We start from the raw sequence: 21,217 nt of genomic DNA on the forward strand, positions 1-21,217 counted from the left end.
TATAAGCGGCTGCGTTCGTCAGAAAAGTGTTGTGTGTGCGTTGGAAGGAGTTTGCAGGAGGAAGAGTTCGGAGTTAGAGGACGGAGCTGTGGAGAGGCGGCGGCGGCGAAGGCAGACGAGGGGGTGCTCGCGTCGGTGCCGGGAGCTGCACACCAGGGAGGCCGACGGCGCGACCTGGTCGAGGTGGAGACGCTCGTCGCGGGACCCGAGACAGAGTAAAAATCCTCCTTTGCCCGAGCATCAGCAACCCCCTCCTGTTTCCCCCCCGCGCTGAGATAGTGCGACAAAGGGGGCCCCCTACCCACCCCCTGCCGGACACTGTCCGCGAGGCCCGCGGAGTTGAGGCACCACCGCCGCTCCGCGTCTCATCACCAGACGGGTAGGCCCGACACGGTCTCGGCCCCAGGCCCGCCTACCCCCTCATCCTGGAGGGTGGTTCTCTTTTCTTTTGCTTTGGGAATGTGTGTTGTCGGCGCCGTCTGTGAAGTAAAATTGTATAAGTGTTGCCGTGTGCTCGCGTAGTCGGTATTAGATTTGCATTGTCGCATTTGCTTTTTGTCTTCTTCTTTTCTATGTGCTTTTGGTGGAATTGTATATGTGTGCTTTCCGTTCATCGCGAATAAATGTGCTTTATGTTGAACTGTTTTCCTGCTTCGCTTCGTCATTTCTTTCATTGAATCCTCATCTTGCTTCACGTAAAGGGTTGGTAGTGGGCTGAATACGCCCGATAATTAATCGAACCGTCGAGGCCGACGATAACACCGCTCGGTTATCCCGATAGTACGGAACGGGTCGCTTAAGTGGCCCGTGTCCGAAGTCGACCTGCGGCGAGGTGCGATCGCCCGGTCTACCCTCCGTGTGGGTACTTAGGTAGGTCGAATTTGGCGAGCAACCCTATCCCACGCGGGGGCCGATTGGCTCGATCGCGGTGAGACCGAAAGGTCCACCCGTGACTGGTTCCCGGCGTTAGTCTGAGAGGGTCACGACTGGATTGTCCGTCCGGTGGGCGACGTGCCGCGATTCGAGTTACGTGGCCGTTCGCACGCCGGCGGGCGCGAATCTGTACCAATATTTTAAGGCCATGACCTAATTTATATTCACATTATTTGTGCAAATTTAACTCCGTAAGTCCCAGCCGGCTCCGAGATGCAGCTTGGAAATTGATAATTTAGAAATTTTGAGTATCGAGAGTGCAGAAAGAAAAGGGGAAACACTTTTCAGTGAAAAAGTCAGAATGATTAGTTACATTACTTATCTGCATTTGTGCTGTTTGAATTATTAACAAATCACAAAGCATATATCCGGCCTGCACCTCGTTTAACAATAGCTGGTACTGCCCTCTGAACAGGAAAGATTCCCTACCTGTGATCTCGACGATAGAACACCGACAAACCCCATGGTTTGTGGGGTAAGGGGGGAATATCCTCATTAGGGAGTGGGGTAAGGGGGGAATGTCCTCGTTAATTGCCTCAACATGGAGAAAAAATAAAATTACTGTATTTTTTTTTATTTGTTTGTACGTTGCATGTAGCTTCTTGATTACATGATTTTCTGGGACATGGCTGAGCCTCTGATGCAATGCCCCTGTTACCAGTAAGTTGGTACTCATTTTTTCCGTTCTCAGAAGGTTGATTGGTGGAGTCGACCCACCTGGTGTTAATTCAACGCCCCGACAGGAGCTTGAAACCCAAGACCCTCCAGGATCTTAAGCGAGCTACCTTAGCTGTTAAGGCAACACCAGGCTTGAGAGAAATGATCTCACCTTGATGTTAATTTGCCGGCACACCCGAGCATGTTCTGGGAGGTTACACCTTCCTTTGAGGTCACCAGCTGCATTTGTCTGAAATCGAGTCCACTGTCTGTCGGCATGTGTGTGTGTGTGATTGTGATGTCTCTCTCCTCCCTCCAAGAACCTTGAACTCTGTATACAGTTTTACTCACTTTGTTATATCACTCACCACCATCTTGGTCAGCACAACTATAACATCCACCACCTCATGCCAGCAGACATCTATCTGATGGCAGCAACTCATTGATGAATCACCCTGCCTGTGAAATACCAGGATGGCAGTTTATAGCTGGGTCGGGGTTCGAACCGAGAGTAGATAGCTGAGATGGGAATGTGCATACCTCTCGGCCAGCCCGAAGCACCTTCACTTTGGTTAAAGGACAGCCTAAGGTGCAGTTGTGATCAAAGAAGAAATGAGTGAAGTTTCGTTAAACAAGTCTAAGCATGTTTGAGTAATCACCTGTGAGTCACTCGTTACCTTTACCGGCACAGCAGCTGTAAGTAGACACAGTGCGGACACATTCTATCTGCACCAAAAAGCTAACCATGGAGGTACGTCACAGACACAGCAGTTCAAATCACCATCATGGTTACATCATACATGGCCTTTTTCACACCTAGTGCTTCACGTGGTGGTTAGCACATGGCAGTTCGCACACCGTTGTTTCACATGGTGGTTAGCACACCATTGCTTCACGCTGCAGTTAGCACACCTTTGTTTCACACGGTGGTTAGCACAGCTTTGCTTCATGCGGAGGTGAGCACACCTTTGTTTAACATGGTGGTTATCACACCTTTGTTTCATACTACGGTTAGCATACCTTTGTTTAGTACATTTGTGCAGTTAGCACACCTTTGCTTCAAATGGTAGTGAGCATACCTTTAGCCTCCAGTTTATAAAAGCTATCACTTGCACTTTCCACCCATGCAAACAGACACCCAAGTTGACAAAGTGTGGTGAGCTTGCATGGTGTGGTCCTTCCGACATCCTGTACTATTCATTCCTTTTCACCCGCTGTTGTAAAAGTACAGAACCCAACATGCCCAGTTAAAATTTCATGGAACATTGTGTACCCAATCTAGTTACAATCTGCCAACAGTAATTCAGTATTGATCTTTGTTAACGATCTGTTGTTGCAGCTAGGACAGGTAAAGTTTCCAGGGCTGCATGCACAACAACCTTTCCTTTCGTGGTGAACTCACCCACAAAAATCCCTTGGTGTAGTTCATGTAATTAATAAGAGATATAACTAGAACTGCCACTTTATAACTGTTGGCAGTGATGACCGGGTACCAAGACGTCCCACTTTGATTGGACACCTGACCCACGACGTTTTTTATTACAGCGTGTGCGCTGTATACAATTGCACCGAGTTTGAAATGTCCCCGGTGTCTACCACGTCTCCGGTGTCCCCTGTCCCCTCCCCCCCCCCCCCCCCACGTGCCTCAAGACAGCCAATGACGGTTGTCCGGTAGATGCAGTGCTTAACCTAGACGGAAATAGCGAGAATTGACAGAAATACCCGTGTATTTCAATGGAAATTAGTGAAACTAATGTGTTAAATATGTGAAAACCATTTAATTTATTGCTTGACCGGAAAAAAAAAACAAGAAACGCGCCCCTCTCATGTACGAACGAACGAAAGACGTCATTTCCGCCCACCATCGCATTTCGCGCCGATCGCCGAACGCTGAAAGCTAAGTTCTTATGCCATCATTCTTTTGCAGCCTCCTGCCACGCTGTATCGAACGATTTCATTCCTTCTGTTATATACAAAGGTGCTTATCACAATAATAAGATTTTTACATTTCAAATATTAAGTACGCTTTTTAATTGTTTTTCAACTGAAAAAGCATAAATTGCATATTTTAACATTAGTGTACTCATTTGCTTGACCACATGCGCTGTATTGAAGGATTTCACTTGTTATTATTCAATTGAACTTAGAATGGGATTAAAAAAAAATTTAATTCAAATCAAATGGAAAACCAAATAGGTACACTCCTGCATTGGAGTAATCAGAAGGAACCCAAACAGGCAAAAAGCAAAGATGAAATCATCAGGAGGACCCTGGATAGGATTCACATTTCAGCTGCTACCCCTCGACCCTCAAACCCATCCAGGCACAGCCAAGTGGGACTTATTAGAAAAAAAACATTAATGTATCTGGATTCTGGATGCCAGACCATGCATCCGATCAGGTTGAAATTTAAAACATAGATTCCCCATCTCAACTAGCTCAAAAATTTGAAGTTTCATGTCAATTGATGAAGTGGTTCAAGAGAAAAAAATGTTTAAAGACTTTTGCTCAATGCAATATCGCATCAATTATTCATGAATACCCAAGTAGCCCCAAGGCTTGGCGAACATGTGTGAAGTTTCAAGATGCGACGTCACTGGAAAAAATCAAAAAAAATACTCGGGCTTTTTTCAACAGATTGACAAAAAAAAAACATTCAATTCCCCCTCCTTCAAATTACACCGTGATAAATGATTTTCAAAAAAAGAAAACTTGAGTTTGGGATTCCCTTTAAAATCTTAGTGTCTTGAGTTTGAGCCCTTGTCGTGCCCTTCCGAGGTCGGCAAAATGAGTACCAGCTCACTGGTAAATGGGGCACTGCATGACCGACAATTTCACTTCCAGAAAAAATTAAAATGATGCAACCAGCAGCCACAGGCTACATACAAAACAACTTTTAAAAAAGTTATCAGATCCAGATCTTCACCAAAAATCAAATTAATTCGTCCTCATCACACACCCAATTTCATCCAAATCCATCTACAACTTTTTGATATATCCTGTGCATAGCCAAACAAAAGGATAGCGGTGAAAACGTAACCTTGGCCCACCTGAAGCAGTGGAGGTAATTATGTGGTTGAGTTTTTCATTTTGTACTTTTAGGCCATTTACTGTAGCTCCATTTCTGGTCGAGCTAAAGCAACAAATAGTTATTGGAAAGCCTCACCCCCTTCTTGGTTTTGAGTCCCAAGTTAACAAGACAAAGGATATTATAGATTGCAGTAGATGCAAAGGAACAATCTGTATTGAAAGAAGATCTGCGTGTGGACTCGAGCTTATTGTCAAACAGATCAACTAACAGCCCCTTTCTTCCTGTTGAGGCTAATGAAGAACAAAAATATTCATGGTGCACAATAACTCCAAGACCTTTAATATGTTAAACCATTGTCATATGACAGAAGTTACATGAATATGATGAGACCATAAATAATAACTTAGGGAAATATAATACACAAGTGTTTGAAACATTTTCCAATTCCGACAGGTGACCAAATAACACAAATTTACTTGGCTCACTGACTTGTACAAGTAAAAGTTACCAATTGGTGAAATGTTACACAGTATATAATTTATAGACCACCATTTCAAACTTTTTTATGTTCACTTTACTCCTTTGTCACTGGTGCAGTAACAAAATGTTTGAACCAGGGAGGTATGAGGTCTGACGAGTCAGGAATTCTCTGTATTTCTACGTCTGGAAGGGATAAACCAACAAGAAGTCTTGGATGCAGGTTGGCAAATCCAGAGTATCAAGGTCGGTGCCGGGAGTGAGACACCGGTGAACTCTGAGCCGACCCAGGTGCTGCAGCTGAGGGGGGTGTCTGCGCCTGAACAAGGGTCGCTTGATAACGAGCTCAAGCAATGCACCGTTCTTGCCGAGACCTTCAAGCCAGACTTGTGGACCCTTGCACTCTTTATGGTACAGCAACAAGGCGACGACAGAGTCAAAATTCTCGGATGAATCTTCGTCATTTTGCTGACAGGTATCCAATGAGAAGTGGTCTCCGTCAAAATTGATGCGTACGTTTGCAGGCCCGATGCTCGTCTTCACCACAAGGGTGAAAAGACAGTTAGTGGCAGAAGAGTCCCGCACGAGAAACGTCCCTTCCGGTTCTGAAGCAAGGGCGGCCGAAGTTTCTGCTTGGCTTGTCGACCTCCAGTAGAAGCCGCTCTGCTCCAGCTGCTGCCAAGCATGAACCACGATGGCCAAGGAGGCCAATGAAGGGAGGGTGTGCAGCCGAAAGGGTACGTCCAGCAGCTCATCACCTGTGAATTGCAACATCTTGGTGAAGCCAAAGTTTTAAATCAATTTTGACCTGCTTAATACATCCTTGCCCTGCACAGGATAAATCATAGAAATATGCAGTCTCTTGAAGACAAATAATCTGAGTTAAAAACAAACAAAAAAACCCCTAACATTTGTCACCAGTAATCAAGGCTCCTGGAAAAGCTAAATGGCAGAGTTCACAGACCAGCAGTGCAGGGATATCATACATGAGTGGAAGAGGGGAGAGGTTCAGAGAGGTGAAGGCCAACAAGGGTAGAAGAGAGCACAGGTAGATATCAGAGAAAGCATGAGTTACTTCGTTTTTTTTTTTTTAATACAAAACCAAGGCCCATGGAAAAGCGAGAACATAGAATGGATCAGGATCTAACAGATAAAAAAGGAACAATAGAATGGGAGGGGAAATACCAACAGCAGATATTACCATGGACATATTAGCAAGAGGTCACTGTGGACAGCACTATTGAAGGACGAGCATGATATCATTATGGATGGCACGATTGCTGGACTAGCACAAGGTCACTATGGACAGCATTATTGCAGGACTAGCACGAGGTCACTATGGATGGCACTATTGAAGGACTAGCATGAGGTCACTATGGACAACACTATTGAAGGACTAGCACGAGATCACTATGGAGAGCACTATTGAAGGACGAGCATGAGATCACTATGGACGGCATGATTGCAGGATGAGCACGAGGTCACTATGGATGGCACTATTGCAGGACTAGCACGAGATAATTATGGATGGCACTATTGCAGGACGAGCATGAGGTCACTATGGACAGCACTATTGCAGGACTAGCACGAGGTCACTATGGACAGCACTATTGAAGAACGAGCACGAGATCACTATGGATGGCACTATTGAAGGACTAGCATGAGATCACTATGGACAGCACAATTGAAGGACTAGCACGAGATCACTATGGAGAGCACTATTGAAGGACGAGCACGAGATCACTATGGATGGCACTATTGAAGGACTAGCATGAGATCACTATGGACAGCACAATTGAAGGACTAGCACGAGATCACTATGGATGGCATGATTGCAGGACGAGCACGAGGTCACTATGGATGGCACTATTGCAGGACGAGCACGAGATAGTTATGGATGGCACTATTGCAGGACTAGCATGAGGTCACTATGGATAGCACTATTGCAGGACTAGCACGAGGTCACTATGGACAGCACTATTGAAGAACGAGCACGAGATCACTATGGATGGCACTATTGAAGGACTAGCATGAGATCACTATGGACAGCACAATTGAAGGACTAGCACGAGATCACTATGGAGAGCACTATTGAAGGACGAGCACGAGATCACTATGGATGGCACTATTGAAGGACTAGCATGAGATCACTATGGACAGCACAATTGAAGGACTAGCACGAGATCACTATGGAGAGCACTATTGAAGGACTAGCATGAGATCACTATGGACAGCACAATTGAAGGACTAGCACGAGATCACTATGGAGAGCACTATTGAAGGACGAGCACGAGATCACTATGGATGGCACTATTGAAGGACTAGCATGAGATCACTATGGACAGCACAATTGAAGGACTAGCACGAGATCACTATGGAGAGCACTATTGAAGGACTAGCATGAGATCACTATGGACAGCACAATTGAAGGACTAGCACGAGATCACTATGGAGAGCACTATTGAAGGACGAGCACGAGATCACTATGGATGGCACTATTGAAGGACTAGCATGAGATCACTATGGACAGCACAATTGAAGGACTAGCACGAGATCACTATGGAGAGCACTATTGAAGGACGAGCATGAGATCACTATGGACGGCATGATTGCAGGATGAGCACGAGGTCACTATGGATGGCACTATTGCAGGACTAGCACGAGATAATTATGGATGGCACTATTGCAGGACGAGCATGAGGTCACTATGGACAGCACTATTGCAGGACTAGCACGAGGTCACTATGGACAGCACTATTGAAGAACGAGCACGAGATCACTATGGATGGCACTATTGAAGGACTAGCATGAGATCACTATGGACAGCACAATTGAAGGACTAGCACGAGATCACTATGGAGAGCACTATTGAAGGACGAGCACGAGATCACTATGGATGGCACTATTGAAGGACTAGCATGAGATCACTATGGACAGCACAATTGAAGGACTAGCACGAGATCACTATGGAGAGCACTATTGAAGGACGAGCATGAGATCACTATGGACGGCATGATTGCAGGATGAGCACGAGGTCACTATGGATGGCACTATTGCAGGACTAGCACGAGATAATTATGGATGGCACTATTGCAGGACGAGCATGAGGTCACTATGGACAGCACTATTGCAGGACTAGCACGAGGTCACTATGGACAGCACTATTGAAGAACGAGCACGAGATCACTATGGATGGCACTATTGAAGGACTAGCATGAGATCACTATGGACAGCACAATTGAAGGACTAGCACGAGATCACTATGGAGAGCACTATTGAAGGACGAGCACGAGATCACTATGGATGGCACTATTGAAGGACTAGCATGAGATCACTATGGACAGCACAATTGAAGGACTAGCACGAGATCACTATGGATGGCATGATTGCAGGACGAGCACGAGGTCACTATGGATGGCACTATTGCAGGACGAGCACGAGATAGTTATGGATGGCACTATTGCAGGACTAGCATGAGGTCACTATGGATAGCACTATTGCAGGACTAGCACGAGGTCACTATGGACAGCACTATTGAAGAACGAGCACGAGATCACTATGGATGGCACTATTGAAGGACTAGCATGAGATCACTATGGACAGCACAATTGAAGGACTAGCACGAGATCACTATGGAGAGCACTATTGAAGGACGAGCACGAGATCACTATGGATGGCACTATTGAAGGACTAGCATGAGATCACTATGGACAGCACAATTGAAGGACTAGCACGAGATCACTATGGAGAGCACTATTGAAGGACGAGCATGAGATCACTATGGACGGCATGATTGCAGGACGAGCACGAGGTCACTATGGATGGCACTATTGCAGGACGAGCACGAGATAGTTATGGATGGCACTATTGCAGGACTAGCATGAGGTCACTATGGATAGCACTATTGCAGGACAAGCATGAGGTCACTATGGATGGCAGTTTTGCAGGACTAGCACGAGGTCACGAAAGAGAGCACTAAGGCCGAGCACGAGATCACCATGGAAAGCACTATCACCATGGACAGTGTTATTGCAGGATAGGCCACGAGGTCACTATGGGTGGCACTATTGCAGGACGAGCACAAAATCACTATTGGTGGCACAATTGAAGGACTAGTACGAGGTCACAATGGGTGTCACTATTGAGGGACTAGCCCGAGATCACTATTGAAGGACTAGCCCGAGATCACTATTGAAGGACTAGCCCAAGATCACTATTGAAGGACGAGCCCGAGATCACTATTGAAGGACGAACCCGAGATCACTATTGAAGGACGAGCCCGAGATCACTATTGAGGGACGAGCCCGAGATCACTATTGAGGGACGAGCCCGAGATCACTATGAGTGGCACCAATTAAGGACTGAAGAGAGGGTCACGAGGCATCATGACACAGAACAGTTAAACAGAGGGACAAAGGAAGAGTTGCGCATTCGGATGTAAACTGGGGAGGGTTAAATCAGGTATGAGATGCTGGATTAATTTTTTTTTAAAGCAAAATAAATCTATTTTAATTTTTCAATTACAGAATAAAAACAACTCTTCCATGTGCCTAAGGTCGGTGGAACAAAGCAAATGGCAATTTAAAGATTTCAGCATTTGGCATGTACTTCGTGTGGACATTGGTTGCGTACACCGTTTACCAATCACGCTTACCTTGGTGGTCGTCATTGCCAGGGGCAGGTAAGATATCTGCAAGGTCCCAACCGAGTTCGTTCGATCTGGCACAAAACATCGGGTTGACGAAAGCGTGGAACGGGGTGTTCTTGAGTTTGCACTCGGTCTTTGTACGACGGTCAATCATCGGCATCTGCGAGGACCGGGATGACAACGTCAGCACGTAATGACCAGCTGTGACACAAGAGTGCTGACTCCACGACAAACCACTTCAAACGAATTTGTGTTTGCCAATTGTTATGCAAGAATAGCTGAAATCGTTCTCCAAATGCCATTCTGTACACATCAGCCATGCCATATCACGCCAAAGTAATGAAATCACCCGTTAGATAAGTTTGGCACACTTTGATCGTTTGATGTATCTCGTTACAACTTTTTGGATACCCTTCCTCTACATTATGAAAGCCCTCAGTTTTGTGACTTTCTAAGCAATTAGACAGGTAGCAAGTTTACCTGTAAGAATCTGCCACTATCTGCCATGACCTTTCCTGGGAAAGTCACATTTCCAACCTTGCCTCAAAAGCCAGTCGCCGACTGGGAATCCTCCGTCGTGCAAAGTCCTTCCTCGGCCCTCTTGAGCTCCTGACCACTTACAAAGCTTTTGTCCGTAGCCTGATGGAGTACTGCTCTCCCCTCTGGGCTGGTGCTCCTGCCTCCCACCTTTCTCGACTTCACGCTGTCGAAACCAGGGCATTTAAGATCATCGGCATCTCCCGCAATGAAGCTGAGTCTTTGGGCCTCTCACTCAATCACCGCAGGTTGGTCGGTGGTCTTTCTGTCTTCTACCGACTCCTCTCCAGCCTTGCCCCCCCTGCTCTCTCTGTGATTTGTCCCAACCACATTTCCACAGGGCGCTCAAGGTCCGCCAACAACCCCCTTCTGGTAAAACTACCAAAATCACGAATCACTGCTCATCTTCACTCTTTCATTCCTCTTTTTTCCCGCCTTTGGAATAAACTTCCTCACTCTATTCTTTCCCATTCTTCCCTCCAGGCTTTCAAAACAGCTGTTCACCACCACCTCTTATCTTCCCCCATCCAAATCCTCGATCTTTTCTACCCCCGATAATCCACCCAAGCCCACTTCCTTCAATTCTCCTGCTTTCCTTCCTGAAAGTCCCTGTAATGTCCATCTTCTCTTCGCCATGTTCCCCGTCCCATCCCCATCCCTCTCCATTCCACAGTTCACCTGTGTCTGTTCCCCAATGTTTTGTCCCTTCCACTCCCGCCCCTCTTGTCTCATGCCTCCTTGCTGTGAGTTGTGTGTTAGCTCTCATACGAGCCTCGACCAAGGTATACAAAAAAAAAAAAAAAAAAAAAAAGAAAGGTAATAGTCTCTGGCATCATTTGGCTAACATTTTTTTTTTTCCTCCAACCAGGATAACACTGTACTCAAAGAAAAAGCACCACCAAGGGAATCTTTTAATCGGCTCCAAACGCCAGGAGGGATGAACAAGAAAAGTTTCACATCAAACCACCGTCAAGCTCACGACATGTTCGGCCATCACAAGATGGATTCATTCGATTCATGTAACAAACCATATACGGATGTGCACGGCAAATGCGAACAAGAAAAAGCGTGTACGCGCAACACGCTCACCTGATTCTCCAAAAGCCGTTCTTGCCCCATGAAGTTTGTCACCAGCCTCATGAACTACTGGAACCCTCGACGCGGTTCAAACGTTGCGAACACGCGGATTTATTTGGTCGTTTTTGGACAAACGGGGATTTCTCAAAAGCTTCCAACATGTACCACCGTCGTTCGACGATGGCTGTTGAATAACCGTGTCCGTCGACGACGGAATCGGATCGCTGGCTCGAGGGTTACGTACACGGTTGATGCATGTGCGGCGTCACAAGCTCTGTCAGCAAGCAGCGCGCGACCGGGGGGTTGTCAAGCGACCAGGCCACGCCCAGCCAAGCCAGGCCACGCCCAGCCAAGCCAAGCCAAGCCAGGCCACGCCAGGCCACGCCCAGCCAAGCCAAGCCAAGCCAGGCCACGCCCAGCCAAGCCAAGCCAGGCCACGCCAGGCCAGGCCAGGCCACGCCCAGCGGCTGTGGATTCCTCGTAATGACTCCACGCCTGAAACCTTGCAGGTCTCGTTTCCCTGTATACCAAGTCTTTACGCGTTATATAAATAAATACCGATGAATCCACATCCTGCATATGATGCGTATTACGTACATCGGCATCGATGGAATTTTTAATTGACTTAAAAACGCAACTTTGGAGCAATTAACTGATTAAAAATGAAAAAATTAAAGCAAGTTCCGTGGATCAAATGGAAAGCGTTTGTTTTCCTAAAAGAGCTGCTCCCCCCCCCTAAAAAAAAATGCAGTCCAAAACACCCGGGAAAATTTGCACGAGCAAGGAAAAGAGAGCGTAATTGGGAATTAATTTGTTCGATTCCGGGTTTAAACGACCTTCTCGGATATCAAACGGGCTCCGTTAAAGCGCGAAACCATCCGATTCAGTGGCACGAAATGGCGCAATTTCCTAAAAATTACGCGAAAGAGAAGAAAAGCTGGGTGTGGCTGGGTGACGCCATGTATGAATATTAATTTATGGGAGGAGCTTGAGCGAGGAGGAGGGGGAGGAGGAGGAGGAGGAGGAGGAGGAGGGGGGGCTCGAGGAGCTCGAGGCTTGCACAGCTCAGATTTCCACTCCACAACAAAGTTCAGCTTCACCGTTATTTTCACATCTGATTTCCTCTTGGTTTTATTTTAATTTGTAAACAACTGCAATTGGTAACTACTGTTATCGTTCACTTGTACTTGTAAGCAGAAGTGTCGTTACATCGTTACGTACACACGTTTAATATGTGGTCAGGATGACGATTAAAAAAGAGGAAGCCCAACACCCCCCCCCCCCTCCCCTCCGCTTGGGTGACTGGTTTGGGATCTTCGGGTCCTGAGTTTGAGTCCCGTTGATGTTGAATTAATACCAGGTGGGGTTGACTCAGCTCATCATCCTTCAGAACTTGGTGAAATGAGTATCAGTGTACTGGTAATAGGGGCACTGCATCAGTGGCACAGCTATGCCCTCAGCCAATGATGCTAACATGCAGCCTGTGCAATGGTTGCCAACATATGGTTGTTTATGTTCTATCCTTTTTAAATGCTGACCGTCAAGCAAGGAAGCAGCACGTGCCATTTTAAAGATCTTTGGTGTGATTGGGCCAGGGTTCGAACCACCGACCTCCTAGACTCATAGAGTCTGGATAAATAGATATACAACCCAGTGAGGCTCTGTATTATATCAAATACTCAGTCTTGTTTGAAAGGTAAAAGATCACCAAGGAGGTAATGAATCAAAACAGAGGCCATAGTGTGGGCTCTCTCTTTTTCAATAAAAAAAGATTGAGGCTCATGGACAGGGGGGGGGGGGGCAATGGTGGCACAGTTGGATACAATAAACAAGAGAATGGATTTGCAGGAGAGATGGAAGGGAATGAAACACTGTAACCTACCTGCAAATAAGAGGGCTGCGGTAAGTTTGGTTAGGTGGGGTCGCTGGGGGTTAAAAAACAAAAACAAATTGGATTGCAGGTAGGGGTGGGGACATGAGATGGGAGTGCACTGGCTGTTTTGAAGCCCTGCAGGGAAAGGTGTGATTGAACGGTCTCTGGAAGGAGTTTGCACAAACAGGAGGAAAGAGGAACAAGTAAGCCTGGGAGTTTAACCAGGAAGGGGTTAAATATTTGGTTTGACTCAGCTGGGATTTAAACCACTGACTTCATAGATTCAGAGTGGATGGACACTCGAACTATTATGCCACCCAGACTGCGATCTCACCCTCAGGGTCTGGTTCGACCATGACCGAATCATACCGTAGACCTACCTATAATGTGAGAGAAACTTGCACGCTTCATTATCATCACGGGATAGTTCAATGATGTTGAGAGGTTTACATTCTATGGAATTCAGGAGAGACAGATGTGATGCTGGTTTGTCAGTCCACAAGGGAGAGAGGTACCCCATTTATTTTTTCATATGCAGCCTGTGGCTGTTTGGCCGCATCATTTTCTGAAGGCTTGCTGTGCCGCTGTTGCAATGCCCCGTTACCAGTTATCTGGTACTCATTTTGCCAAGTCAAGTCAACCCACCTGGTGCTGATTCAATGAGGTGACAGGGTCTTAAACTCAAGGTCCTGGGATCTTAAGCCAGCCACCTTAACCGTGACTCCAACACCAGGCTTAGGTACTCCATTGAGTGAGGGACAAAGGCCTTGTTAGCTGTAAGTAGCTATGATTGTTTGTTTTTTCAGGAGATGACCTGTGTCATTGGAAGATTTCCAGCCTGCGGCTGACTTTATTGGCCTGCTTTGCTATCTGGTCAGCCCAGAAGAGGTCATGGGTGATGGTGAGACCTAGAAGTTCAAGAGACTGAATATTTTCCAGTGGCCGACTATGGAATTACATCGATGGATTCATTTGACGATCCTTCTCACGGAGTGAGAGGGTCAGGGTCTAAGATTTGCAGCATTTTTTAAGATATTCAATCAATCATACCGACATCTAATCAATTCCAAACCAGTGGAGGGTGATGCAGCTGCTGTCTGCCTGTCAGTGGGATGGGAGTAATTTTTCATGCAATGTGGATGTCATCTGCAAAAAGGAATAAAAAGAGTTTTCCAGGGCTTCAGATATCGTAGTTTATTGTAAAGGTGGAGCAAGACCAGGCCTTACGGGACTGCCTTGGGTCACTTGGTTCCACTGGGAGTGGAGAAGAGAGGATTCCATTGATGGCAACACATTGACAGTTTGAGTGGAGGAAATCAAAAACTCAATAATGAAGATGGCCTTGTATACCACAGGCAGTGAGCCTGGCAAGCACAGTAGAACACCTTATTGTGTCAATTGCTCAACATATGCCCAGAGAGAGGGGCCTCTTGATTGAGATTGAGGGTATCCAACCATTGCTGAGAGAGGAGAAGCAGCATGTCCCGAGTTGTGTGAGCTGGGACAGAATCCAAACTGATGGTCAGAGATCAGGCTGTTTGAAAACAGGAAGGACTTGATATCAGGAGCAATGATGGATTCCATTGGTTTGCTTCTGATTCCATAATTCCATGCCATTATTCTTTGCGGAATAATGCGTGACATGGACAACATCTTCCTGAATGTATTGTTCAGAAATCTTTCCCTCCAGGTTTTCAAGTCCATTTCCCACTACCACCTCATTGTTTGTCCCATTTCCCAGATAACTTACTCTTACCATTCACCCCCACATTCCTCCTCTTGTACTGTCAAGCCTCTGTCTATTTTTGTCTGACCATTTTCCATTCACCTTGTTTTGTCTGTTGACCCATATTGTTGTCCTGCTGTTCCATGAGTCTCGATGGCTGTAGTAAAAAGTACCCGCCTTTTATGACCGTAGACAGGAGAAATATTTTTTTCTCTCAAAGCAAACACAAGCTCGGGTTGAGCCTGGAATGTTCTGGCTCAAATCCCAGTCACCATATGTGCTTGCACTTCATGTACTGTATAAGCACGCTGATATCTATCTTCTCCTGTCTCTTTTGTGCAAGCGATGTACATACGTACAAACTCCTCCACAAGCCTTTGATCAGTGTGAATAAATGAATAAAACAATAAATGAATAACTAGCTAAACATCTCCTCTCATCAACCCCACCATCACAGACAGCTACATCGCACACTTGTTTATTTATTTTTTTTATTTTGCTATGTACATTGAAGACTTATTTACTTCATTTTATTTGGCAACATTGCAGATCTATTTATTGCAGATTAATTTACTTATTTTTATTTATTTGCAGATTAAATAATTTGCTACATTGCAGATTAATTTACTTATTTTTATTTATTTAGCTACATTGCTTTTTTGTCTTCAACTTTTGTTTGAACATTGAATATTCAATACATTCAACTATGTTGTACATTCAACTATGTACATTGAACACATATTTATTTATTTTTATTTAACTACGTTGCAAACTATTTTATTGATTCTTATTTAGCTACATTGCAGACTTTTTGATTTATTTTTATTTAGCAACATGGCAGACAATTTTTTTTCCTTTGGCTCCATTGCAGATTTATTTATTTTTATTTGACTACATTGCAGACTTATTTTTTTAAATTTAACCACACACATTGAAGAGTTAATGACTTATTTTTGTTTGGCTTCATTGCAGACTTTGTTGTTTTTTTTAAATTTAGCTACATTACAGATTTATGTATTAATTTTTATTTGGCTCCATTGCAGATTTATAGATGTTTATTTGTTTACATTGCAGACTTATTTATTTATTTTGATGTAACAACATACATTTCAGACTTATTTATTTATCTACATTGCAGACTTATTTATTTATTTTTTATTTCACCACGTGTTTTGCAGATTTATTTAACTTCGTACATTGCAGACTTATTTATTTATTTTTATTTCACCACGTGTTTTGCAGATTTATTTAACTTCGTACATTGCAGACTTTTTTTTTTATTTCACCACGTGTTTTTCAGATTTATTTCACTTTGTACATTGCAGACTTATTTATTTTTATTTGTCCACATTGCATACTTATTTATTTATTTTTATTTAACAACATACATATCAGACTTATTTATTTATTTGTTTTTCTACATTGCAGACTTATTTTTTTTTTATTTAACCACACACATTGAAGAGTTAATGACTTATTTTTGTTTGGCTTCATTGCAGACTTTGTTGTTTTTTTTAAATTTAGCTACATTACAGATTTATGTATTTATTTTTGTTTGGCTACATTACAGATTTATGTATTAATTTTTATTTAGCTCCATTGCAGATTTATAGATGTTTATTTGTTTACATTGCAGACTTATTTATTTATTTTGATGTAACAACATACATTTCAGACTTATTTATTTATCTACATTGCAGACTTATTTATTTATTTTTATTTCACCACGTGTTTTGCAGATTTATTTAACTTCGTACATTGCAGACTTATTTATTTATTTTTATTTCACCACGTGTTTTGCAGATTTGTTTAACTTTGTACATTGCAGACTTATTTATTTTTATTAAAGTACTGTACATACTTTGTACACTTATTTAGTTATTTTTACTTGGCTACATTGCAGACTGTTTTTTTTTTTATTTGGCTGCATTACAGATTTGTGTATTTATTTTTATTTGGCTACATTGCATACTTTAATTTTATTTTATTTGGCAACATTGCAGAGTTATTTATTCTTATTTGTCCACATTGCATACTTATTTATTTATTTTTATTTAACAACATACATATCAGACTTATTTATTTATTTGTTTTTCTACATTGTAGACTTATTTATTTATTTCTTTTTATTTAACTACGCATCTTGCAGACTTATTTCTTTGTTTTTATTTAACTCCCTACATTGCAGACTTATTTATTTTTATTTAAGGACATACTTTGCACACTTATTTAGTTCTTTTTATTTAGCTACATTGCAGACTTTTTGGGGGGGGGCTACATTTGCAAATTTATTTATTTATTTATTTTTAGTTCCTTTTTGTTGTATACTGTACATAGTCGAGGCTCGTGTAAGCCAGTATATTTGAAAAGAGGAGGGATTGGGGTGTGGTGAGGTTAACGAGGGTAGAAAAGATCATGATTTTGGATTGGGGACGATCTGAGATGGTAGTGAATAGCTGACTTCCGTATTTATTGTTATTTAGCTTATTTATTTATTGTTATTTAGCTACATTGCAGACTTCTTCATTTCTTTTTATTTAGCTACATTGCAGACAAAAATAAAACAGCTATATGCCCAGGCAGGTTTTTTTTTTCCATTTTTTCTACCTCCCCCCCCCCTCGCCCCCAGAGCATTCAACAATTGGGAACCAGAGGACTTCCTACAAATGAACGAGTCAGCAGCAACGTTATTTGAGTTCCAACACTCACCATAAAAGTCCACAAAATCTTGCCCAGGAAAACAGCATGGGTTAATTTCCACAATGCTGATATAATCGAAATTAAGGTCATGCTGGCTTAAAGATGCATTCCCAAAAGTATCCAAATAAAATGGGGGGGAGAGTTTTCGATACCCACTCATTTCCGAGTGCAGAAAGGGTTACGTGTTCAGTTTGAGTGACAAATTATCAAGTAGTTATAGTAATGGGTTGCTCCCATAGTTACGTCTCAGGTTTACATGCATATAGGAGGCTTGAAACTTGCCTTGTATAATACTGTATAGCGGACTGCCCGTGCTATGATGTCATTTCAGAAAAATGTCTTTGAAGGCTTGGATTTTATGCAAGGAAAGTAGGATATGGTGAGTAGTCAGGCAGTCGTCACAGTTCATGGGCGAATGCACGTGAAAGGTCATGTTGCCTTTCAAGCAAAATGACGAAAACACTCAGCCTCTCTTTGCAGGAGTAATTATTGAGATATTAACTCAATTTTGTTTTCATACAGCTACTCAAAGTGAGAAAACAACAACAATTTAACGATTAGAAAACACAATGAGGTGATGAACGAACTGGAACAGAGAGAAGGGGAAGGGAGAGAGAGACAGAGAAAGAGAGAAAGAGACATGATACCAGCATTGGGGATTGTGAGGTGATGGCGGGTTAATGAAAATGCAAAAGGTCATGGGTAGGGATGGAAGGATGAGGAGATTGTGGTGATATGTCCATTCCATTGATAAATGCAGTCATGAGAATAAATTCCTCACATATTCAGTATAACAGTCTACACACACACACACACACACACACACACACACACACACACACACACACACACACACACACACACACACACACACACTAAAAACTGTTTCGCATGAAACATATTACAAACGTACGTTATGCTGGAAAGATCAAACGATAACTTGATAATGTAATATATATATATATATATATATATATATATATATATATATATATATATATATATATATATATATATATATATATATAGTGGATTTTCGCCCGCCCAGTGTGCGGACGACCACCTTTAGCTCAATTGCGGCAGCGCGCGCCCACCGAACGAGCAATCTAGTCGCAGCTTTTCGGATCAACGCCGAAACCAGCTACGGGTGTTGTTAACCACACCATAAACCAGCCAACTCTTCTGCCCACGCGCTACAGGGTCGATCGCCGAATTGTCGATGTACCTAATTATTCGCGCAGACATAAATGCCGGGAATTTACACCTCAACGGAGCCTGCACGAAAACGAGCCACTTTAAGCAGCTCGTTCCGTTTGCGATTGCCGAGCGGTTTTATATCGCCAAGCCCCATCGGACCAGATGTACGTTTTATTGGATATTAATCAGCCAGCTAATTATTCCGAACGCAATTATGGCAGGAAAGGACGCAACGAGCAGGTGACATTCAACAATGGGGACATTTATTTTTACACGTAAGCAATGCAATGAATGGGGAGAGGGGACATGACACGAGCAAAAAAACTACAGCCGATATCTATTTATTACGTACATGCACTTACAACAATTCTACTTACGGACAAGGCGCCACAGACTTTCATGCAAAAACCCCAGAAAAGAAAGAGAGAACTGGGTTCGTAAGCCTTTAATGTTCCTCGGAGCTGGGATGACCGAAGGAGCTCCACGAGGCCGGGCAGGTTACCTTTGTCGCCCTTGAGGCGACTCGATGGGTCTTTTGGTCGGCGACCGTATATCTCGTCGTCAACGTGGCAGCTGTTGTAACGGCGGCTTGGTTGGTCCAGGGCCTAGCAGCGCGGCCTGGTCGATCGGGCCTGGCCGACGATGCTTCAAAGGAGCGAACGGGCCTTGCTCTTTTAGAGTTGATGCTCTTTAGGAGCCCGCTCACTCCTCAGCATTGCTCGACCAACTCGGGGCTCGATCGCTCGGACCGTTACGTAGCTTGCTGGCAACTTCTCTCCGGCTCCAACTCGACTGCCTCCACCGACCAACAACTTGGTGACTTGGCTGGCTCCAATGACGAACAAACTCCACTCCTCCGACCAACAACAACTGGACTCACCAACTCGACTCTCTCTTCAGCCAGCGAACGCGGCTTATCGCCCCGGGGCATTCGCCCCTCCCCCTTTCCTCCCGGCACGTGGGGCAAAATCCTTGGGATGTCCGATGGAGACGTGCTTACGCCTTTTTGAGGGCCCCGCCCCAACCGTCATATCTGTTTTCTTCGGTGGCTTTCCAGAATATTATGGCGGGAGTTGTTGAGTTGTTCTTTTTGTTTGTAGAGATGCCGTGGTTGTAAACTTTGTGGCTTTGTGGTGGAGGTGGCATGGTTGTGGAGTTTGTTGGCGTTTTGGTGGAGGTGGCGAGGAGATGTTGGCAGTTGTGGAGAAGGTGGCGAGGAGATGTTGGCAGTTGTGGAGAAGGTGGCGAGGAGATGTTGGCGGTTGTGGAGAAGGTGGTGAGGAGATGATTGTTTAAAATAAAGATAGAAAAGAATAACACTACCTCAAGATTCACAGCCCAGCACACGATTAATTGCCGTTATACACCGGTGGGGAAATCTAACTTGGACACACACTTATCGACATAACTGATCTTCTAGTCCAGGAGCATGGACCTGAAAAAAATGAATTCGTTCAACACTCCCTACAGAAAAGGTTTGACTTGACAGAGTGGTAGAATAGACCCGATATAACACCTCCAGGTAGTATGTGGTTTCAAATTGTGGTATCATTAAAATTCTACAGGCCATTATACATACCAAGGGTACTTACCAAGAGGGTCACTGTGGGCTAGCAAAATTTAGGGGAGGGGTCACGTAAACGTGAATATCTTTGTCTAGACTCAACCAATTTTCAATATTGAGGTATCATTGGCTTCCTATTACAATTCTCTTTCAGAATATGTACAGAAATGTCAATATTCATTCAACTGCACAACCACAAGAGGTAAAAATCACAAACAAATCAAATATTATGAGCTTTTTAAAAATATTTTAGGCATCTTTTAGAGCATACTAAGTTGTCAAGTCAAACTTTTCTGTAGTGGGTGTTGAACAATTGAATTTTTCACAGGTTTATGCTGCTGGGCTAAAAAATGCTGTGTTAGTCTATTTTTTTATGAAATTCTTTTGGACTAGATAATTACAAAAATAAAGTTTAAAAATGTCATGTAAATAATGATGGTGAAAGAGGCTGTGGGTTAACATTGTTGCTTTTCTGTGTCATTCCAGATTGAACATCTGAAAGAATCCTACTAGCCAACTGAAGCAATGGCCAGTTCAGAGTCAGGCAGTAGTGCAACATTTACCTGCAAAGAGACAGAAGTTGACGAACTTTCACAAGTGCATAATTTGTCAGATGGACTCAAACGAGACACTGAGGAAAGCCCGAGATACCTCCATACAGACACTTGTTGCAGCACTGGAACTCCGACGAGATGAAGTATACAGTACGAACGTTTAAAATCAGATTTTGACAGTTTGGCAACCGCGGATGTTAAATGGCACTCAAATTGCTACGAAAAATGGACAAGCAAAGAAAA

The 21,217-nt window shown here is 43.8% G+C and overlaps 1 protein-coding gene across 1 annotated transcript; it reads right to left on the bottom strand.

The window, feature by feature from the left end:
- Window positions 1-4,939: 4,939 nt before the first annotated feature.
- On the bottom strand, window positions 4,940-11,652 carry LOC147009654 (suppressor of cytokine signaling 2-like). Its single transcript, XM_085860934.1, has 3 exons — window positions 11,373-11,652; window positions 9,753-9,906; window positions 4,940-5,856 (listed from the first exon to the last, which is right to left on the bottom strand). The coding sequence occupies exons 1-3, from the start codon at window positions 11,421-11,423 to the stop codon at window positions 5,279-5,281; spliced, it is 783 nt and encodes a 260-aa protein (XP_085717060.1). The 5' UTR covers window positions 11,424-11,652; the 3' UTR covers window positions 4,940-5,278.
- Window positions 11,653-21,217: the final 9,565 nt, after the last annotated feature.

Source organism: Eptatretus burgeri, chromosome 17 (assembly GCF_056783735.1).
Source record: "Eptatretus burgeri isolate ZD-2024b chromosome 17, Ebu_testis_v1, whole genome shotgun sequence".
Taxonomy (NCBI): domain Eukaryota; kingdom Metazoa; phylum Chordata; class Myxini; order Myxiniformes; family Myxinidae; genus Eptatretus; species Eptatretus burgeri.